Source organism: Eucyclogobius newberryi, unplaced genomic scaffold (assembly GCF_026437365.1).
Source record: "Eucyclogobius newberryi isolate DKJ021-1_F unplaced genomic scaffold, fEucNew1.0.hap1 SCAF_22, whole genome shotgun sequence".
NCBI lineage: Eukaryota > Metazoa > Chordata > Actinopteri > Gobiiformes > Gobiidae > Eucyclogobius > Eucyclogobius newberryi.
In genome coordinates, this window is record NW_027315857.1 from 27594769 (window position 1) to 27616072 (window position 21304).

The following is a 21304-nucleotide window of genomic DNA, read 5'->3' on the forward strand; positions in this document are numbered from 1 at the left end:
GTCTCTGAGGACAGTGTAGTCTGGACACTGGGAGACACTGGGACATGTCTCTGAGGACAGTGTAGTTCGGACACTGGGACATGTCTCTGAGGACAGTGTAGTCTGGACACTGGGACATGTCTCTGAGGACAGTGTAGTTCGGACACTGGGACATGTCTCTGAGGACAGTGTAGTCTGGACACTGGGACATGTCTCTGAGGACAGTGTAGTTCGGACACTGGGACATGTCTCTGAGGACAGTGTAGTTCGGACACTGGGACATGTCTCTGAGGACAGTGTAGTTCGGACACTGGGACATGTCTCTGAGGACAGTGTAGTTCGGACACTGGGACATGTCTCTGAGGACAGTGTAGTCTGGACACTGGGACATGTCTCTGAGGACAGTGTAGTCTGGACACTGGGACATGTCTCTGAGGACAGTGTAGTTTGCAGCTTTAACGAGACAATGTCCAGTTTCATTCTTTATTATTTTATTGATCTTTGGAACATTTAAATCACGTGATGTTTTGATCCAGTGAAAAGACAAACTTTAAATTTAGAAAAATACAAAACAAATACATTTTATTTTGAAAGGTGAAACTTCATGTGAACTTCCTGATGAAGCGCAGTTTGAGGTACGCGATGGTCAGAAACACAATCGTCATGACGACCAGAGCCACGTGATTCTGCCACAATCCCCATGACGACGAGTCCACGCCCTGTTCATCCAAGAGCTCCTCCCCCGAGCGACACCTGCAGGACGAGACCGGAAGTGCATGTAAAAGTGTGTGTTATAAAAGTGTGTGTTACAAAAGTGTGTGTTACAAAGTGTGTGTTATAAAAGTGTGTGTTACAAAGTGTGTGTTATAAAAGTGTGTGTTACAAAGTGTGTGTTACAAAAGTGTGTGTTACAAAGTGTGTGTTACAAAGTGTGTGTTACAAAAGTGTGTGTTACAAAGTGTGTGTTACAAAGTGTGTGTTACAAAAGTGTGTGTTACAAAGTGTGTGTTACAAAAGTGTGTGTTACAAAGTGTGTGTTACAAAGTGTGTGTTACAAAGTGTGTGTTACAAAAGTGTGTGTTACAAAGTGTGTGTTATAAAAGTGTGTGTTACAAAGTGTGTGTTATAAAAGTGTGTGTTACAAAGTGTGTGTTACAAAAGTGTGTGTTATAAAAGTGTGTGTTACAAAGTGTGTGTTACAAAAGTGTGTGTTACAAAGTGTGTGTTATAAAAGTGTGTGTTACAAAGTGTGTGTTATAAAAGTGTGTGTTACAAAGTGTGTGTTATAAAAGTGTGTGTTACAAAGTGTGTGTTATAAAAGTGTGTGTTACAAAGTGTGTGTTACAAAGTGTGTGTTACAAAGTGTGTGTTACAAAAGTGTGTGTTACAAAGTGTGTGTTACAAAAGTGTGTGTTACAAAGTGTGTGTTACAAAGTGTGTGTTACAAAGTGTGTGTTACAAAAGTGTGTGTTACAAAGTGTGTGTTATAAAAGTGTGTGTTACAAAGTGTGTGTTACAAAAGTGTGTGTTACAAAGTGTGTGTTACAAAGTGTGTGTTACAAAGTGTGTGTTACAAAGTGTGTGTTACAAAAGTGTGTGTTACAAAGTGTGTGTTACAAAAGTGTGTGTTACAAAGTGTGTGTTACAAAGTGTGTGTTACAAAGTGTGTGTTACAAAAGTGTGTGTTACAAAGTGTGTGTTATAAAAGTGTGTGTTACAAAGTGTGTGTTATAAAAGTGTGTGTTACAAAGTGTGTGTTACAAAAGTGTGTGTTACAAAGTGTGTGTTACAAAGTGTGTGTTACAAAGTGTGTGTTACAAAAGTGTGTGTTACAAAGTGTGTGTTACAAAAGTGTGTGTTACAAAGTGTGTGTTACAAAAGTGTGTGTTACAAAGTGTGTGTTACAAAGTGTGTGTTACAAAGTGTGTGTTACAAAAGTGTGTGTTACAAAGTGTGTGTTATAAAAGTGTGTGTTACAAAGTGTGTGTTATAAAAGTGTGTGTTACAAAGTGTGTGTTACAAAAGTGTGTGTTACAAAGTGTGTGTTACAAAAGTGTGTGTTACAAAGTGTGTGTTATAAAAGTGTGTGTTACAAAGTGTGTGTTATAAAAGTGTGTGTTACAAAGTGTGTGTTATAAAAGTGTGTGTTACAAAGTGTGTGTTACAAAAGTGTGTGTTATAAAAGTGTGTGTTACAAAGTGTGTGTTATAAAAGTGTGTGTTACAAAAGTGTGTGTTATAAAAGTGTGTGTTACAAAAGTGTGTGTTACAAAAGTGTGTGTTACAAAGTGTGTGTTACAAAGTGTGTGTTACAAAGTGTGTGTTACAAAAGTGTGTGTTACAAAGTGTGTGTTATAAAAGTGTGTGTTACAAAGTGTGTGTTATAAAAGTGTGTGTTACAAAGTGTGTGTTACAAAAGTGTGTGTTACAAAGTGTGTGTTACAAAGTGTGTGTTACAAAAGTGTGTGTTACAAAGTGTGTGTTACAAAGTGTGTGTTACAAAAGTGTGTGTTACAAAGTGTGTGTTACAAAAGTGTGTGTTACAAAGTGTGTGTTACAAAGTGTGTGTTACAAAGTGTGTGTTACAAAAGTGTGTGTTACAAAGTGTGTGTTATAAAAGTGTGTGTTACAAAGTGTGTGTTATAAAAGTGTGTGTTACAAAGTGTGTGTTACAAAAGTGTGTGTTATAAAAGTGTGTGTTACAAAGTGTGTGTTACAAAAGTGTGTGTTACAAAGTGTGTGTTATAAAAGTGTGTGTTACAAAGTGTGTGTTATAAAAGTGTGTGTTACAAAGTGTGTGTTATAAAAGTGTGTGTTACAAAGTGTGTGTTATAAAAGTGTGTGTTACAAAGTGTGTGTTACAAAAGTGTGTGTTATAAAAGTGTGTGTTATAAAAGTGTGTGTTACAAAAGTGTGTGTTATAAAAGTGTGTGTTACAAAGTGTGTGTTACAAAGTGTGTGTTATAAAAGTGTGTGTTACAAAGTGTGTGTTACAAAAGTGTGTGTTACAAAGTGTGTGTTATAAAAGTGTGTGTTACAAAAGTGTGTGTTATAAAAGTGTGTGTTACAAAGTGTGTGTTATAAAAGTGTGTGTTACAAAAGTGTGTGATACAAAAGTGTGTGTTACAAAGTGTGTGTTATAAAAGAGTGTGTTATAAAAGTGTGTGTTATAAAAGTGTGTGTTATAAAAGTGTGTGATACAAAAGTGTGTGTTACAAAAGTGTGTGTTACAAAGTGTGTGTTATAAAAGTGTGTGATACAAAAGTGTGTGTTACAAAAGTGTGTGTTACAAAGTGTGTGTTATAAAAGTGTGTGTTATAAAAGTGTGTGTTACAAAGTGTGTGTTATAAAAGTGTGTGTTACAAAGTGTGTGTTATAAAAGAGTGTGTTATAAAAGTGTGTGTTACAAAAGTGTGTGTTACAAAGTGTGTGTTACAAAGTGTGTGTTACAAAGTGTGTGTTATAAAAGTGTGTGTTACAAAGTGTGTGTTACAAAGTGTGTGTTATAAAAGTGTGTGTTACAAAGTGTGTGTTATAAAAGTGTGTGTTATAAAAGTGTGTGTTACAAAAGTGTGTGTCAAAAAGTGTGTGTTAAAAGTGTGTGTTACAAAGTGTGTGTTACAAAGTGTGTGTTACAAAGTGTGTGTTAAAAGTGTGTGTTACAAAGTGTGTGTTACAAAAGCGTGTGTTACAAAAGTGTGTGTTACAAAGTGTGTGTTACAAGTGTGTGTTATAAAAGTGTGTGTCAAAAGTGTGTGTTAAAAGTCTGTGTTAAAAGTGTGTGTTACAAAAGTGTGTGTTACAAAAGTGTGTGTAACAAAGTGTGTGTTACAAAAGTGTGTGTTACAAAGTGTGTGTTATAAAAGTGTGTGTTACAAAAGTGTGTGTCAAAAGTGTGTGTTAAAAGTGTGTGTTAAAAGTGTGTGTTAAAAGTGTGTGTTACAAAGTGTGTGTTACAAAGTGTGTGTTATAAAAGTGTGTGTTACAAAGTGTGTGTTATAAAAGTGTGTGTTACAAAAGTGTGTGTTACAAAAGTGTGTGTCAAAAAGTGTGTGTTAAAAGTGTGTGTTAAAAGTGTGTGTTACAAAAGTGTGTGTTACAAAAGTGTGTGTTACAAAGTGTGTGTTATAAAAGTGTGTGTTACAAAAGTGTGTGTTATAAAAGTGTGTGTTACAAAAGTGTGTGTCAAAAGTGTGTGTTAAAAGTGTGTGTTAAAAGTGTGTGTTACAAAGTGTGTGTTACAAAGTGTGTGTTATAAAAGTGTGTGTTACAAAGTGTGTGTTATAAAAGTGTGTGTTACAAAAGTGTGTGTTACAAAAGTGTGTGTTACAAAGTGTGTGTTACAAAGTGTGTGTTATAAAAGTGTGTGTTACAAAGTGTGTGTTATAAAAGTGTGTGTTACAAAAGTGTGTGATACAAAAGTGTGTGTCAAAAAGTGTGTGTTAAAAGTGTGTGTTAAAAGTGTGTGTTACAAAGTGTGTGTTACAAAGTGTGTGTTAAAAGTGTGTGTTAAAAGTGTGTGTTACAAAAGTGTGTGTTACAAAAGTGTGTGTTACAAAAGTGTGTGTTACAAAGTGTGTGTTACAAAGTGTGTGTTATAAAAGTGTCTGTTACAAAAGTGTGTGTTATAAAAGTGTGTGTTACAAAAGTGTGTGTCAAAAGTGTGTGTTAAAAGTGTGTGTTAAAAGTGTGTGTTACAAAAGTGTGTGTTACAAAAGTGTGTGTTACAAAGTGTGTGTTATAAAAGTGTGTGTTACAAAAGTGTGTGTTATAAAAGTGTGTGTTACAAAAGTGTGTGTCAAAAGTGTGTGTTAAAAGTGTGTGTTAAAAGTGTGTGTTAAAAGTGTGTGTTACAAAGTGTGTGTTACAAAAGTGTGTGTTACAAAAGTGTGTGTTATAAAAGTGTGTCTTACAAAAGTGTGTGTTACAAAAGTGTGTGTTACAAAAGTGTGTGTTACAAAGTGTGTGTTATAAAAGTGTCTGTTACAAAAGTGTGTGTTATAAAAGTGTGTGTTACAAAAGTGTCTGTCAAAAGTGTGTGTTAAAAGTGTGTGTTAAAAGTGTGTGTTATAAAAGTGTGTGTTACAAAAGTGTGTGTTACAAAGTGTGTGTTATAAAAGTGTGTGTTACAAAAGTGTGTGTTATAAAAGTGTGTGTTACAAAAGTGTGTGTCAAAAGTGTGTGTTAAAAGTGTGTGTTACAAAGTGTGTGTTACAAAAGTGTGTGTTACAAAAGTGTGTGTTACAAAGTGTGTGTTACAAAGTGTGTGTTATAAAAGTGTGTGTTACAAAGTGTGTGTTATAAAAGTGTGTGTTACAAAAGTGTGTGTCAAAAGTGTGTGTTAAAAGTGTGTGTTAAAAGTGTGTGTTACAAAGTGTGTGTTACAAAAGTGTGTGTTACAAAGTGTGTGTTATAAAAGTGTGTGTTATAAAAGTGTGTGTAACAAAAGTGTGTGTTATAAAAGTGTGTGTAACAAAAGTGTGTGTAACAGAAGTGTGTGTTATAAAAGTGTGTGTTATAAAAGTGTGTGTTATAAAAGTGTGTGTAACAGAAGTGTGTGTTATAAAAGTGTGTGTTATAAAAGTGTGTGTAACAGAAGTGTGTGTTATAAAAGTGTGTGTTATAAAAGTGTGTGTAACAAAAGTGTGTGTTAAAAGTGTGTGTTACAAAAGTGTGTGTTACAAAAGTGTGTGTTACAAAGTGTGTGTTATAAAAGTGTGTGTTACAAAAGTGTGTGTTATAAAAGTGTGTGTTACAAAAGTGTGTGTCAAAAGTGTGTGTTAAAAGTGTGTGTTACAAAGTGTGTGTTACAAAAGTGTGTGTCAAAAGTGTGTGTTAAAAGTGTGTGTTACAAAGTGTGTGTTACAAAAGTGTGTGTTATAAAAGTGTGTGTTACAAAAGTGTGTGTCAAAAGTGTGTGTTACAAAAGTGTGTGTTACAAAGTGTGTGTTACAAAGTGTGTGTTATAAAAGTGTGTGTTACAAAGTGTGTGTTATAAAAGTGTGTGTTACAAAAGTGTGTGTCAAAAGTGTGTGTTAAAAGTGTGTGTTAAAAGTGTGTGTTACAAAGTGTGTGTTACAAAAGTGTGTGTTAGAAAGTGTGTGTTATAAAAGTGTGTGTTATAAAAGTGTGTGTAACAAAAGTGTGTGTTATAAAAGTGTGTGTAACAAAAGTGTGTGTAACAGAAGTGTGTGTTATAAAAGTGTGTGTTATAAAAGTGTGTGTTATAAAAGTGTGTGTTATAAAAGTGTGTGTAACAGAAGTGTGTGTTATAAAAGTGTGTGTTATAAAAGTGTGTGTAACAGAAGTGTGTGTTATAAAAGTGTGTGTTATAAAAGTGTGTGTAACAAAAGTGTGTGTTATAAAAGTGTGTGTTATAAAAGTGTGTGTCTTACACAGTTGCGGTGCCGTTCAGTGTTTGGCAGAAGTTCAGTCCCACAAACTCGTTTATCTGCAGCGCCTGAAAAACACAAATGTAAAACTTTAAGGAGGAAACTCACACGTGACACGCCCCCTGGAGGACGCTATCACACGTGACACGCCCCCTGGAGGACGCTGTCACATGTGACACGCCCCCTGGAGGACGCTATCACACGTGACACGCCCCCTGGAGGACGCTGTCACATGTGACACGCCCCCTGGAGGACGCTATCACACGTGACACGCCCCCTGGAGGACGCTGTCACACGTGACACGCCCCCTGGAGGACGCTATCACACGTGACACGCCCCCTGGAGGACGCTGTCACATGTGACACGCCCCCTGGAGGACGCTGTCACACGTGACACGCCCCCTGGAGGACGCTGTCACACGTGACACGCCCCCTGGAGGACGCTGTCACACGTGACACGCCCCCTGGAGGACGCTGTCACACGTGACACGCCCCCTGGAGGACGCTGTGACACGTGACACGCCCCCTGGAGGACGCTCACATGTGACACGCCCCCTGGAGGACGCTCTCATGTGACACGCCCCCTGGAGGACGCTCACATGTGACACGCCCCCTGGAGGACGCTGTCACATGTGACACGCCCCCTGGAGGACGCTCACACGTGACACGCCCCCTGGAGGACGCTCACACGTGACACGCCCCCTGGAGGACGCTCACATGTGACACGCCCCCTGGAGGACGCTGTCACATGTGACACGCCCCCATGTGACACGCCCCCTGGAGGACGCTCACTTGTGACACGCCCCCTGGAGGATGCTGTCACATGTGACACGCCCCCTGGAGGACACGCCCCCTGGAGGATGCGAGTGTTGGTAAGTCGAGTGTAATAATTCTGTTGTGTCACTGACCGCAAAGCCGTATCGTGGAATACTTAGATACTTGAGCCAGGCCAACCAGCTCACGATGGTGGGAAGGTTCACCAGTAATCCTGTGAAGATCTGAGAAGAACAAGACCTTTATGAAGACTCTAATCCTGTGAAGATCTGAGAAGAACAAGACCTTTATGAAGACTCTAATCCTGTGAAGATCTGAGAAGAACAAGACCTTTATGAAAACTCTAATCCTGTGAAGATCTGAGAAGAACAAGACCTTTATGAAAACTCTAATCCTGTGAAGATCTGAGAAGAACAAGACCTTTATGAAGACTCTAATCCTGTGAAGATCTGAGAAGAACAAGACCTTTATGAAGACTCTAATCCTGTGAAGATCTGAGAAGAACAAGACCTTTATGAAGACTAATCCTGTGAAGATCTGAGAAGAACAAGACTTTTATGAAGACTCTAATCCTGTGAAGATCTGAGAAGAACAAGACTTTTATGAAGACTAATCCTGTGAAGATCTGAGAAGAACAAGACCTTTATGAAGACTAATCCTGTGAAGATCTGAGAAGAACAAGACCTTTATGAAGACTAATCCTGTGAAGATCTGAGATAACTGCACATTCATGAAGACCACAGAGAGTACGGTCTCTACCATCATGAAGACGAAGGAGATGGTCATGAAGATGTTTGCGATGGCGACGACCGTCTGGTCAGCGGAGATGGCCATGGCCATGGCAGTACCGGTGTAGGCCACAAGGGCCACGGTCAGCATGAAGATGAAGAAGGAGGCGACGGTGGCTTTGAAACCTGAAGGAGAAGAAGAAGAACATGAGAGAGGAACCGTTTATCAGATGAAGTGGACTCAATGGAAGAGCCTCCTCACCGATCATGAAGTACGCCACGCAGCTGAAGACGATGGCAGGGATGGTCCTCAGCGCGATGATGTCGGACAGGATCTTAGACAGGAAGTAGACGGACACTCGGTAGTAACCACTGATGTACTCGTGTCTGCAGAAGGACCAGAGGTTCAGGACCAGGTTCTACGTCAGGAGAACATCTACTGTGCTCAAGGTTCTACATCTGCTGTGGTCCAGGTTCTACATCTGCTCTGGTCCAGGTTCTACGTCAGGAGAACATCTACTGTGCTCAAGGTTCTACATCTGCTGTGGTCCAGGTTCTACGTCAGGAGAACATCTGCTGTGCTCCAGGTTCTACATCTGCTGTGGTCCAGGTTCTACATCTGCTGTGGTCCAGGTTCTACATCTGCTCTGGTCCAGGTTCTACGTCAGGAGAACATCTGCTGTGGTCCAGGTTCTACATCTGCTGTGGTCCTGGTTCTACATCTGCTCTGGTCCAGGTTCTACGTCAGGAGAACATCTGCTGTGCTCCAGGTTCTACATCTGCTGTGCTCCAGGTTCTACATCTGCTGTGGTCCAGGTTCTACGTCAGGAGAACATCTGCTGTGCTCCAGGTTCTACATCTGCTGTGCTCCAGGTTCTACATCTGCTGTGGTCCAGGTTCTACATCTGCTGTGGTCCAGGTTCTACATCTGCTGTGGTCCAGGTTCTACTTCAGGAGAACATCTGCTGTGCTCCAGGTTCTACATCTGCTGTGCTCCAGGTTCTACATCTGCTGTGGTCCAGGTTCTACGTCACAAGAACATCTGCTGTGGTCCAGACTCACGTGAAGAGTTTTCTCTCAGTGATGAAGAGTTCAGCCGAGGACAAAGAGCTAAAGCACTGGTTCACCGTGATGAAGAACAAGGCCCCAAACCTGAGGACACAAGACCATAATCTGTGATGAAGAACAAGGCCCCAAACCTGAGGACACAAGAACATAATCTGTGATGAAGAACAAGGCCCCAAACCTGAGGACACAAGACCATAATCTGTGATGAAGAACAAGGCCCCAAACCTGAGGACACAAGAACATAATCTGTGATGAAGAACAAGGCCCCAAACCTGAGGACACAAGAACATAATCTGTGATGAAGAACAAGGCCCCAAACCTGAGGACACAAGACCATAATCTGTGATGAAGAACAAGGCCCCAAACCTGAGGAAACAAGACCATAATCTGTGATGAAGAACAAGGCCCCAAACCTGAGGACACAAGACAATAATCTGTGATGAAGAACAAGGCCCCAAACCTGAGGACACAAGACCATAATCTGTGAAGAACAACGCTCCAAACCTGAGGACACAAGAACATAATCTGTGATGAAAAACAAGGCCCCAAACCTGAGGACACAAGACCATAATCTGTGAAGAACAAGGTCCCAAACCTGAGGACACAAGACCATAATCTGTGAAGAACAACACTCCAAACCTGAGGACACAAGAACATAATTTGTGAAGAACAAGGTCCCAAACCTGAGGACACAAGAACATAATTTGTGAAGAACAATGCCCCAAACCTGAGGATACAAGACCATAATCTGTGATGAAGAACAAGGTCCCAAACCTGAGGACACAAGAACATAATTTGTGAAGAACAATGCCCCAAACCTGAGGATACAAGACCATAATCTGTGATGAAGAACAAGGCCCCAAACCTGAGGACACAAGACCATAATCTGTGATGAAGAACAAGGCCCCAAACCTGAGGACACAAGACCATAATCTGTGATGAAGAACAAGGCCCCAAACCTGAGGACACAAGACCTTAAGGTGGTTTGATGACCTCACCTGTTCTGGATCCCGCTCTGATCGTTCTGAACGCCAAAGAAGAGCGCGCCAACGACCAGCGCCAAGAACAGCGTCACCGCCACCTGCAGGAGACGACAGGGATCAAGCTCCGCCCACTTCCAAGTTCACGCTCAAGTTCTCCTTCATCTTTGCCAGACGGATTTATTCAAGACAAATATTGAAAAGAGTAAAAAGATGTAATAATATGTCATGTTTCCAGTTGATCAGATCTTGAGCTCGTTACTTCCAGAAGCAGTGGGCGGAGCCAGGGGAAAAGTCAACAATAATTCAACGTTTTTCTGTCGTTTTCTCCACGAAAGAGGAACTTTAATGTGGGACTGAAGTGTTCTCTGAAGCGGGAGTCACCTGAGCGATGGAGGTCTGAGGGTTCAGCACCAGGTTCTTGAAGGTTCTCTGGAGAACCCATCTGAACTGTGTGAAGAACCCAGTGTTGTAGGTGATGGTTCTGGAGCGAACAGAAGGAGACGTCGGTTTACCAGCCACGATCTGCTCTGTAATGACACCAGACTGAGTCACAGCTGCCTCGGGGCCACCGTGAGTCGCAGCTGCCCCGGGGCCGCCGTGAGTCGCAGCTGCCCCGGGGCAGCTGTGAGTCGCAGCTGCCCCGGGGCCGCCGTGAGTCGCAGCTGCCCCGGGGCAGCTGTGAGTCGCAGCTGCCCCGGGGCAGCTGTGAGTCGCAGCTGCCCCGGGGCCGCCGTGAGGGTAGTTACCGAGTTGTGCTTTGGTCTGTCTGTAGGAGCTGCAGGTCTTGTACTCCTGCACCAGCTTGTCCTCGATGGCCAGAGTGGATGGCCGCGCCTCGCCGTCTGGGGCTGCGTTTGAGCCGCTCAGCATCACCGCCGTCGAGTCGCCATTGATCACGTCCAAGAAGAAGTCGGCCGGGTTGTTGTGGGGTTCACAGGTGTATCCTAGGAGACGGAGTCAAGGCGGAGTCAGGGTCAACACTGACTCATGAGGCTTCATATGTCACTTATATAACTTGTACTTATATTATAATATGCTAGTGTCATGTTGTGTTTGAAGCGCCCTCTGCTGGTGCTGGTGTCATGTTGTGTTGAAGCGCCCTCTGCTGGTGTTTGAAGCGGCCTCTGCTGGTGCTAGTGTCATGTTGTGTTGAAGCGCCCTCTGCTGGTGCTAGTGTCATGTTGTGTTGAAGCGCCCTCTGTTGGTGCTAGTGTCATGTTGTGTTGAAGCGCCCTCTGTTGGTGCTGGTGTCATGTTGTGTTGAAGCGCCCTCTGCTGGTGTTTGAAGCGGCCTCTGCTGGTGCTAGTGTCATGTTGTGTTGAAGCGCCCTCTGCTGGTGCTAGTGTCATGTTGTGTTGAAGCGCCCTCTGTTGGTGCTAGTGTCATGTTGTGTTGAAGCGCCCTCTGTTGGTGCTGGTGTCATATTGTGTTGAAGCGGCCTCTGCTGGTGCTAGTGTCATATTGTGTTGAAGCGCCCTCTGCTGGTGCTGGTGTCATGTTGTGTTGAAGCGGCCTCTGCTGGTGCTGGTGTCATGTTGTGTTGAAGCGGCCTCTGCTGGTGCTGGTGTCATGTTGTGTTGAAGCGCCCTCTGCTGGTGCTGGTGTCATGTTGTGTTGAAGCGCCCTCTGCTGGTGCTGGTGTCATGTTGTGTTCGAAGCGCCCTCTGCTGGTGCTGGTGTCATGTTGTGTTGAAAGCGCCCTCTGCTGGTGCTGGTGTCATGTTGTGTTGAAGCGCCCTCTGCTGGTGCTGGTGTCATGTTGTGTTGATGCGCCCTCTGCTGGTGCTGGTGTCATGTTGTGTTTGAAGCGCCCTCTGCTGGTGCTGGTGTCATGTTGTGTTTGAAGCGCCCTCTGCTGGTGCTGGTGTCATGTTGTGTTGAAGCGCCCTCTGCTGGTGCTGGTGTCATGTTTTGTTGAAGCGGCCTCTGCTGGTGCTGGTGTCATGTTGTGTTTGAAGCGCCCTCTGCTGGTGCTGGTGTCATGTTGTGTTGAAGCGGCCTCTGCTGGTGCTGGTGTCATGTTGTGTTGAAGCGCCCTCTGCTGGTGCTGGTGTCATGTTGTGTTCGAAGCGCCCTCTGCTGGTGCTGGTGTCATGTTGTGTTGAAGCGCCCTCTGCTGGTGCTGGTGTCATGTTGTGTTCGAAGCGCCCTCTGCTGGTGCTGGTGTCATGTTGTGTTCGAAGCGCCCTCTGCTGGTGCTGGTGTCATGTTGTGTTTGAAGCGCCCTCTGCTGGTGCTGGTGTCATGTTGTGTTGAAACGCCCTCTGCTGGTGCTGGTGTCATGTTGTGTTGAAGCGCCCTCTGCTGGTGCTGGTGTCATGTTGTGTTTGAAGAGCCCTCTGCTGGTGCTAGTGTCATGTTGTGTTGAAGAGCCCTCTGCTGGTGCTGGTGTCATGTTGTGTTCAAAGCGCCCTCTGCTGGTGCTGGTGTCATGTTGTGTTGAAAGCGCCCTCAGCTGGTGCTGGTGTCATGTTGTGTTGAAGCGCCCTCTGCTGGTGCTGGTGTCATGTTGTGTTTGAAGCGCCCTCTGCTGGTGCTGGTGTCATGTTGTGTTGAAAGCGCCCTCAGCTGGTGCTGGTGTCATGTTGTGTTGAAGCGCCCTCTGCTGGTGCTGGTGTCATGTTGTGTTGAAGCGCCCTCTGCTGGTGCTGGTGTCATGTTGTGTTTGAAGCGCCCTCTGCTGGTGCTGGTGTCATGTTGTGTTGAAACGCCCTCTGCTGGTGCTGGTGTCATGTTGTGTTTGAAGCGCCCTCTGCTGGTGCTGGTGTCATGTTGTGTTGAAACGCCCTCTGCTGGTGCTGGTGTCATGTTGTGTTGAAGCGCCCTCTGCTGGTGCTGGTGTCATGTTGTGTTTGAAGAGCCCTCTGCTGGTGCTGGTGTCATGTTGTGTTCGAAGCGCCCTCTGCTGGTGCTGGTGTCATGTTGTGTTCGAAGCGCCCTCTGCTGGTGCTGGTGTCATGTTGTGTTTGAAGCGCCCTCTGTTGGTGCTGGTGTCATGTTGTGTTGAAGCGCCCTCTGCTGGTGCTGGTGTCATGTTGTGTTGAAGCGGCCTCTGCTGGTGCTGGTGTCATGTTGTGTTGAAGCGGCCTCTGCTGGTGCTGGTGTCATGTTGTGTTGAAAGCGCCCTCTGCTGGTGCTGGTGTCATGTTGTGTTGAAGCGCCCTCTGCTGGTGCTGGTGTCATGTTGTGTTGAAGCGCCCTCTGCTGGTGCTGGTGTCATGTTTTGTTGAAAGCGCCCTCTGCTGGTGCTGGTGTCATGTTGTGTTCGAAGCGCCCTCTGCTGGTGCTGGTGTCATGTTGTGTTGAAGCGCCCTCTGCTGGTGCTGGTGTCATGTTGTGTTGAAGCGCCCTCTGCTGGTGCTGGTGTCATGTTGTGTTGAAGCGCCCTCTGCTGGTGCTGGTGTCATGTTTTGTTGAAGCGCCCTCTGCTGGTGCTGGTGTCATGTTGTGTTCGAAGCGCCCTCTGCTGGTGCTGGTGTCATGTTGTGTTCGAAGCGCCCTCTGCTGGTGCTGGTGTCATGTTGTGTTGAAAGCGCCCTCTGCTGGTGCTGGTGTCATGTTTTGTTGAAGCGCCCTCTGCTGGTGCTGGTGTCATGTTGTGTTGAAAGCGCCCTCTGCTGGTGCTGGTGTCATGTTTTGTTGAAGCGCCCTCTGCTGGTGCTGGTGTCATGTTTTGTTGAAGCGCCCTCTGCTGGTGCTGGTGTCATGTTGTGTTGAAGCGCCCTCTGCTGGTGCTGGTGTCATGTTGTGTTGAAGCGCCCTCTGCTGGTGCTGGTGTCATGTTGTGTTGAAGCGCCCTCTGCTGGTGCTGGTGTCATGTTGTGTTTTTAAAAGTGAAAGAAGAGTTTGTACCAATGTCAGAGAAATAGTCAAGAGCCTCTTGAGCTGGACCGTGGTAAACCTGGAAGAGAACATCAGACCTGGTTTAGTCCTGGTTTAGTCCTGGTTTAGTCCTGGTTTTGTCCAGGTTTAGTCCTGGTTTAGTCCTGGTTTAGTCCTGGTTTAGTCCTGGTTTAGTCCTGCTCTAGTCCTGGTTTAGTCCTGGTTTAGTCCTGCTCTAGTCCTGGTTTAGTCCAGGTTTAGTCCAGGTTTAGTCCAGGTTTAGTCCTGCTTTAGTCCTGCTTTAGTCCAGGTTTAGTCCAGGTTTAGTCCTGGTTTAGTCCTGCTTTAGTCCTGCTTTAGTCCTGCTTTAGTCCTGCTTTAGTCCTGGTTCAGACCTGTTTCCCGTTCACCAGCAGGGTGAGGCTGTGGAACAGCCTGTAGATGCCGTATCGGGGCTGGTGGATGGACAGGATGATGGTGCGACCATGATCTGCCATCCTGAAAACACAAACACACATAAACCACAGACTCATTATGTCGGCGTCAGCTGATTCTCACGTGACGTTTCATTGGCTGTTTGAGAATGTTTGGGTCGCGTATTTATTGACTCATTGGCGATGTTGTTACTATGTTATTACCATGTTGTTACCACGCTATTACCATGTTGTTACCATGTTATTACCATGTTGCTGCCATGTTATTACAATGTTGTTACATGTTGTTACCATGTTATTACCATGTTGTTACCTTGTTACCATGTTGTTACTATGTTATCATGTTACCATGTTACCATGTTGTTATATGTTGTTACCATGTTGTTACCATGTTATTACCATGTTGTTACCATGTTATTACCATGTTGTTAACATGTTACTACAATCTTGTTACTACAATGTTGTTACCATGTTGATGCTATGTTATTGTGTATATTCTGTGTGTGTGTGTGTGTTTTCTGTGTGTGTGTGTGTGTGTGTGTTCTGTGTGTGTGTGTTTTCTGTGTGTGTGTGTGTGTGTTCTGTGTGTGTGTGTTCTGTGTTTGTGTTCTGTGTGTGTGTGTGTGTGTGTTTTGTGTGTGTGTGTGTTCTGTGTGTGTTCTGTGTGTGTTCTGTGTGTGTGTTCTGTGTGTGTTCTGTGTGTGTGTGTTCTGTGTGTGTGTGTGTGTTTTGTGTGTGTTCTGTGTGTGTTCTGTGTGTGTGTGTGTGTTTTCTGTGTGTGTGTGTTCTGTGTGTGTGTGTGTGTGTTCTGTGTGTGTGTGTATGTTCTGTGTGTGTTCTGTGTGTGTTTTGTGTGTGTGTGTTTTCTGTGTGTGTGTGTGTTCTGTGTGTGTGTGTGTATGTGTGTTCTGTGTGTGTTCTGTGTGTGTTCTGTGTGTTCTGTGTGTGTTCTGTGTGTGTGTGTGTGTTCTGTGTGTTCTGTGTGTGTGTTCTGTGTGTGTGTTCTGTGTGTGTGTTCTGTGTGTGTTCTGTGTGTGTTCTGTGTGTGTGTGTGTGTGTGTTCTTTGTGTGTGTTCTGTGTGTGTTCTGTGTGTGTGTTCTGTGTGTGTTCTGTGTGTGTTCTGTGTGTTCTGTGTGTGTTCTGTGTGTGTTCTGTGTGTGTTCTGTGTGTGTTCTGTGTGTGTTCTGTGTGTGTGTTCTGTGTGTGTTCTGTGTGTGTGTTCTGTGTGTGTTCTGTGTGTGTTCTGTGTGTGTTCTGTGTGTGTTCTGTGTGTGTTCTGTGTGTGTGTTCTGTGTGTGTTCTGTGTGTGTTCTGTGTGTGTTCTGTGTGTTCTGTGTGTGTTCTGTGTGTGTGTTCTGTGTGTTCTGTGTGTGTTCTGTGTGTTCTGTGTGTGTTCTGTGTGTGTTCTGTGTGTGTGTTCTGTGTGTGTTCTGTGTGTGTTCTGTGTGTTCTGTGTGTGTTCTGTGTGTGTTCTGTGTGTGTTCTGTGTGTGTTCTGTGTGTGTTCTGTGTGTGTTCTGTGTGTGTTCTGTGTGTGTGTTCTGTGTGTGTGTTCTGTGTGTGTTCTGTGTGTGTTCTGTGTGTTCTGTGTGTGTTCTGTGTGTGTGTTCTGTGTGTTCTGTGTGTGTTCTGTGTGTGTTCTGTGTGTGTTCTGTGTGTGTTCTGTGTGTGTTCTGTGTGTGTTCTGTGTGTGTTCTGTGTGTACTTCTTCAGCAGCAGCAGCACAGATCCTGCTGTAGAAGCGTCCAGTCCTGTCGTTGGCTCGTCCAGGAACAGCACAGACGGGTCAATGATCAGCTCCATCCCAATGTTTGTCCTCTTCCTCTCTCCACCAGAGATGCCCCGGATCAGCTGAGTGCCAACCTGCCACGCAGAGAGTGACCCGGCCTTTAGTCCTGCTTTAGTCCTGCTTTAGTCCTGTTTTAGTCCTGCTTTAGTCCTGCTTTAGTCCTGTTTTAGTCCTGCTTTAGTCCTGCTTTAGTCCTGCTTTAGTCCTGCTTTAGTCCTGCTTTAGTCCTGCTTTAGTCCTGTTTTAGTCCTGGTTTAGTCCTGCTTTAGTCCTGCTTTAGTCCTGCTTTAGTCCTGTTTTAGTCCTGTTTTAGTCCTGCTTTAGTCCTGCTTTAGTCCTGGTTTAGTCCTGCTTTAGTCCTGCTTTAGTCCTGCTTTAGTCCTGCTTTAGTCCTGCTTTAGTCCTGGTTTAGTCCTGCTTTAGTCCTGCTTTAGTCCTGTTTTAGTCCTGTTTTAGTCCTGCTTTAGTCCTGCTTTAGTCCTGTTTTAGTCCTGCTTTAGTCCTGCTTTAGTCCTGCTTTAGTCCTGCTTTAGTCCTGCTTTAGTCCTGCTTTAGTCCTGTTTTAGTCCTGCTTTAGTCCTGTTTTAGTCCTGTTTTAGTCCTGGTTTAGTCCTGCTTTAGTCCTGGTTTAGTCCTGCTTTAGTCCTGCTTTAGTCCTGCTTTAGTCCTGTTTTAGTCCTGCTTTAGTCCTGCTTTAGTCCTGCTTTAGTCCTGCTTTAGTCCTGTTTTAGTCCTGCTTTAGTCCTGTTTTAGTCCTGCTTTAGTCCTGCTTTAGTCCTGCTTTAGTCCTGCTTTAGTCCTGTTTTAGTCCTGCTTTAGTCCTGCTTTAGTCCTGCTTTAGTCCTGTTTTAGTCCTGGTTTAGTCCTGCTTTAGTCCTGCTTTAGTCCTGCTTTAGTCCTGTTTTAGTCCTGCTTTAGTCCTGCTTTAGTCCTGCTTTAGTCCTGGTTTAGTCCTGCTTTAGTCCTGCTTTAGTCCTGCTTTAGTCCTGCTTTAGTCCTGCTTTAGTCCTGGTTTAGTCCTGCTTTAGTCCTGCTTTAGTCCTGTTTTAGTCCTGCTTTAGTCCTGCTTTAGTCCTGTTTTAGTCCTGCTTTAGTCCTGCTTTAGTCCTGCTTTAGTCCTGTTTTAGTCCTGCTTTAGTCCTGCTTTAGTCCTGCTTTAGTCCTGTTTTAGTCCTGCTTTAGTCCTGTTTTAGTCCTGTTTTAGTCCTGGTTTAGTCCTGCTTTAGTCCTGGTTTAGTCCTGCTTTAGTCCTGCTTTAGTCCTGCTTTAGTCCTGTTTTAGTCCTGGTTTAGTCCTGCTTTAGTCCTGGTTTAGTCCTGCTTTAGTCCTGCTTTAGTCCTGCTTTAGTCCTGTTTTAGTCCTGTTTTAGTCCTGCTTTAGTCCTGCTTTAGTCCTGCTTTAGTCCTGTTTTAGTCCTGGTTTAGTCCTGCTTTAGTCCTGCTTTAGTCCTGCTTTAGTCCTGCTTTAGTCCTGGTTTAGTCCTGCTTTAGTCCTGCTTTAGTCCTGCTTTAGTTCTGGTTTAGTCCTGCTTTAGTCCTGGTTTAGTCCTGCTTTAGTCCTGCTTTAGTCCTGGTTTAGTTCTGGTTTAGTCCTGGTTTAGTCCTGCTTTAGTCCTGCTTTAGTCCTGCTTTAGTCCTGCTTTAGTCCTGGTTTAGTTCTGGTTTAGTCCTGCTTTAGTCCTGGTTTAGTTCTGGTTTAGTCCTGGTTTAGTCCTGCTTTAGTCCTGCTTTAGTCCTGCTTTAGTCCTGCTTTAGTCCTGGTTTAGTTCTGGTTTAGTCCTGCTTTAGTCCTGGTTTAGTCCTGCTTTAGTCCTGCTTTAGTCCTGCTTTAGTCCTGGTTTAGTTCTGGTTTAGTCCTGCTTTAGTCCTGGTTTAGTCCTGCTTTAGTCCTGTTTTAGTCCTGCTTTAGTCCTGTTTTAGTCCTGCTTTAGTCTTGCTTTAGTCCTGCTTTAGTCCTGGTTTAGTCCTGCTTTAGTCCTGTTTTAGTCCTGCTTTAGTCCTGGTTTAGTCCTGCTTTAGTCTTGCTTTAGTCCTGCTTTAGTCCTGGTTTAGTCCTGCTTTAGTCCTGTTTTAGTCCTGCTTTAGTCCTGCTTTAGTCCTGGTTTAGTTCTGGTTTAGTCCTGCTTTAGTCCTGGTTTAGTCCTGCTTTAGTCCTGCTTTAGTCCTGCTTTAGTCCTGCTTTAGTCCTGGTTTAGTTCTGGTTTAGTCCTGCTTTAGTCCTGGTTTAGTCCTGCTTTAGTCCTGTTTTAGTCCTGCTTTAGTCCTGTTTTAGTCCTGCTTTAGTCTTGCTTTAGTCCTGCTTTAGTCCTGGTTTAGTCCTGCTTTAGTCCTGCTTTAGTCCTGCTTTAGTCCTGGTTTAGTCCTGCTTTAGTCCTGGTTTAGTCCTGCTTTAGTCCTGCTTTAGTCCTGCTTTAGTCCTGGTTTAGTCCTGCTTTAGTCTTGCTTTAGTCCTGCTTTAGTCCTGGTTTAGTCCTGCTTTAGTCCTGTTTTAGTCCTGGTTTAGTCCTGCTTTAGTCCTAATTTAGTCCTGCTTTAGTCCTGCTTTAGTCCTGCTTTAGTCCTGCTTTAGTTCTGGTTTAGTCCTGCTTTAGTCCTGCTTTAGTCCTGTTTTAGTCCTGCTTTAGTCCTGTTTTAGTCCTGGTTTAGTCCTGGTTTAGTCCTGGTTTAGTCCTGCTTTAGTCCTGCTTTAGTCCTGCTTTAGTCCTGTTTTAGTCCTGGTTTAGTCCTGGTTTAGTCCTGGTTTAGTCCTGCTTTAGTCCTGCTTTAGTCCTGCTTTAGTCCTGCTTTAGTCCTGTTTTAGTCCTGGTTTAGTCCTGCTTTAGTCCTGCTTTAGTCCTGCTTTAGTCCTGCTTTAGTCCTGCTTTAGTCCTGTTTTAGTCCTGGTTTAGTCCTGCTTTAGTCCTGCTTTAGTCCTGCTTTAGTCCTGGTTTAGTCCTGCTTTAGTCCTGTTTTAGTCCTGGTTTAGTCCTGCTTTAGTCCTAATTTAGTCCTGCTTTAGTCCTGCTTTAGTCCTGCTTTAGTCCTGCTTTAGTTCTGGTTTAGTCCTGCTTTAGTCCTGCTTTAGTCCTGTTTTAGTCCTGCTTTAGTCCTGTTTTAGTCCTGGTTTAGTCCTGGTTTAGTCCTGGTTTAGTCCTGCTTTAGTCCTGCTTTAGTCCTGCTTTAGTCCTGTTTTAGTCCTGGTTTAGTCCTGGTTTAGTCCTGGTTTAGTCCTGCTTTAGTCCTGCTTTAGTCCTGCTTTAGTCCTGCTTTAGTCCTGTTTTAGTCCTGGTTTAGTCCTGCTTTAGTCCTGCTTTAGTCCTGCTTTAGTCCTGGTTTAGTCCTGCTTTAGTCCTGTTTTAGTCCTGGTTTAGTCCTGCTTTAGTCCTAATTTAGTCCTGCTTTAGTCCTGCTTTAGTCCTGCTTTAGTCCTGCTTTAGTTCTGGTTTAGTCCTGGTTTAGTCCTGGTTTAGTCCTAATTTAGTCCTGCTTTAGTCCTGCTTTAGTTCTGGTTTAGTCCTGGTTTAGTCCTGCTTTAGTCCTGCTTTAGTCCTGCTTTAGTTCTGGTTTAGTCCTGGTTTAGTCCTGCTTTAGTCCTAATTTAGTCCTGCTTTAGTCCTGGTTTAGTCCTGCTTTAGTCCTGTTTTAGTCCTGGTTTAGTCCTGGTTTAGTCCTGGTTTAGTCCTGCTTTAGTCCTGCTTTAGTCCTGCTTTAGTCCTGCTTTAGTTCTGGTTTAGTCCTGGTTTAGTCCTGCTTTAGTCCTAATTTAGTCCTGCTTTAGTCCTGCTTTAGTCCTGCTTTAGTCCTGCTTTAGTCCTGCTTTAGTCCTGCTTTAGTTCTGGTTTAGTCCTGCTTTAGTCCTGCTTTAGTCCTGTTTTAGTCCTGCTTTAGTCCTGTTTTAGTCCTGCTTTAGTCCTGCTTTAGTCCTGCTTTAGTTCTGGTTTAGTCCTGCTTTAGTCCTGCTTTAGTCCTGTTTTAGTCCTGCTTTAGTCCTGTTTTAGTCCTGGTTTAGTCCTGGTTTAGTCCTGGTTTAGTCCTGCTTTAGTCCTGCTTTAGTCCTGCTTTAGTCCTGTTTTAGTCCTGGTTTAGTCCTGGTTTAGTCCTGGTTTAGTCCTGCTTTAGTCCTGCTTTAGTCCTGCTTTAGTCCTGCTTTAGTCCTGGTTTAGTCCTGCTTTAGTCCTGTTTTAGTCCTGGTTTAGTCCTGGTTTAGTCCTGTTTTAGTCCTGCTTTAGTCCTGCTTTAGTCCTGCTTTAGTCCTGCTTCAGTCCTGCTTTAGTCCTGTTTTAGTCCTGGTTTAGTCCTGCTTTAGTCCTGGTTTAGTCCTGCTTTAGTCCTGCTTTAGTCCTGTTTTAGTTCCTCTCGTACCCTTGAATCCGCCACCTTCCCGAGGCCGAGCTCTTGGATGAGTCTCTCCACTTTCTGGTCCTTCTCGTCCTGTGAGATCGTCTGTGGCAGACGCAGAGCGGCCGAGAAGCTGAAGTTCTCCCGCACGGTCAGAGTCCCCATCACCACGTCGTCCTGGCAACACAGTGTGTACGTTTGTATTGACTCAGAGTCCCCATCACCACGTCGTCCTGGCAACACAGTGTGTACGTTTGTATTGACTCAGAGTCCCCATCACCACGTCGTCCTGGCAACACAGTGTGTACGTTTGTATTGACTCAGAGTCCCCATCACCACGTCGTCCTGGCAACACAGTGTGTACGTTTGTATTGACTCAGAGTCCCCATCACCACGTCGTCCTGGCAACACAGTGTGTACGTTTGTATTGACTCAGAGTCCCCATCACCACGTCGTCCTGGCAACACAGTGTGTACGTTTGTATTGACTCAGAGTCCCCATCACCACGTCGTCCTGGCAACACAGTGTGTACGTTTGTATTGACTCAGAGTCCCCATCACCACGTCGTCCTGGCAACACAGTGTGTACGTTTGTATTGACTCAGAGTCCCCATCACCACGTCGTCCTGGCAACACAGTGTGTACGTTTGTATTGACTCAGAGTCCCCATCACCACGTCGTCCTGGCAACACAGTGTGTACGTTTGTATTGACTCAGAGTCCCCATCACCACGTCGTCCTGGCAACACAGTGTGTACGTTTGTATTGACTCAGAGTCCCCATCACCACGTCGTCCTGGCAACACAGTGTGTTCGTTTGTATTGACTCAGAGTCAATACGAGAGCTCAGACCTGGACCACGTATCCCGACAGACACTTGAAGTTTGGAGGCTGCGGCGCTCCATCGATCAGAACCTCTCCACTCAGACCAGACGGGTCTTTACGCGCCGCCAACACGTCCAGGAAGCTGCACACGAGAGTCAATACACACACGAGAGTCAATACACACACACACACACACAT

The 21304-nt window shown here is 44.7% G+C and overlaps 1 protein-coding gene across 1 annotated transcript in view; it reads right to left on the reverse strand.

The window, feature by feature from the left end:
• Window positions 1–555: 555 nt before the first annotated feature.
• Window positions 556–21304, reverse strand: part of abcg2a (ATP-binding cassette, sub-family G (WHITE), member 2a) — a 37866-nt gene continuing 17117 nt past the window's right edge. Inside the window, exons 4-17 of the mRNA XM_072459065.1 lie at window positions 21134–21248; window positions 20309–20461; window positions 15885–16042; window positions 14141–14243; window positions 13776–13824; window positions 10669–10866; window positions 10304–10449; window positions 9938–10020; window positions 8934–9023; window positions 8134–8258; window positions 7903–8057; window positions 7278–7367; window positions 6374–6438; window positions 556–732 (exon numbers count right to left, since the gene is read on the reverse strand). Coding sequence (XP_072315166.1) covers window positions 582–732; window positions 6374–6438; window positions 7278–7367; window positions 7903–8057; window positions 8134–8258; window positions 8934–9023; window positions 9938–10020; window positions 10304–10449; window positions 10669–10866; window positions 13776–13824; window positions 14141–14243; window positions 15885–16042; window positions 20309–20461; window positions 21134–21248 — 1681 coding nt within the window. The 3' untranslated portion in view covers window positions 556–581. The remainder of the gene's footprint in view (window positions 733–6373; window positions 6439–7277; window positions 7368–7902; window positions 8058–8133; window positions 8259–8933; window positions 9024–9937; window positions 10021–10303; window positions 10450–10668; window positions 10867–13775; window positions 13825–14140; window positions 14244–15884; window positions 16043–20308; window positions 20462–21133; window positions 21249–21304) is intronic.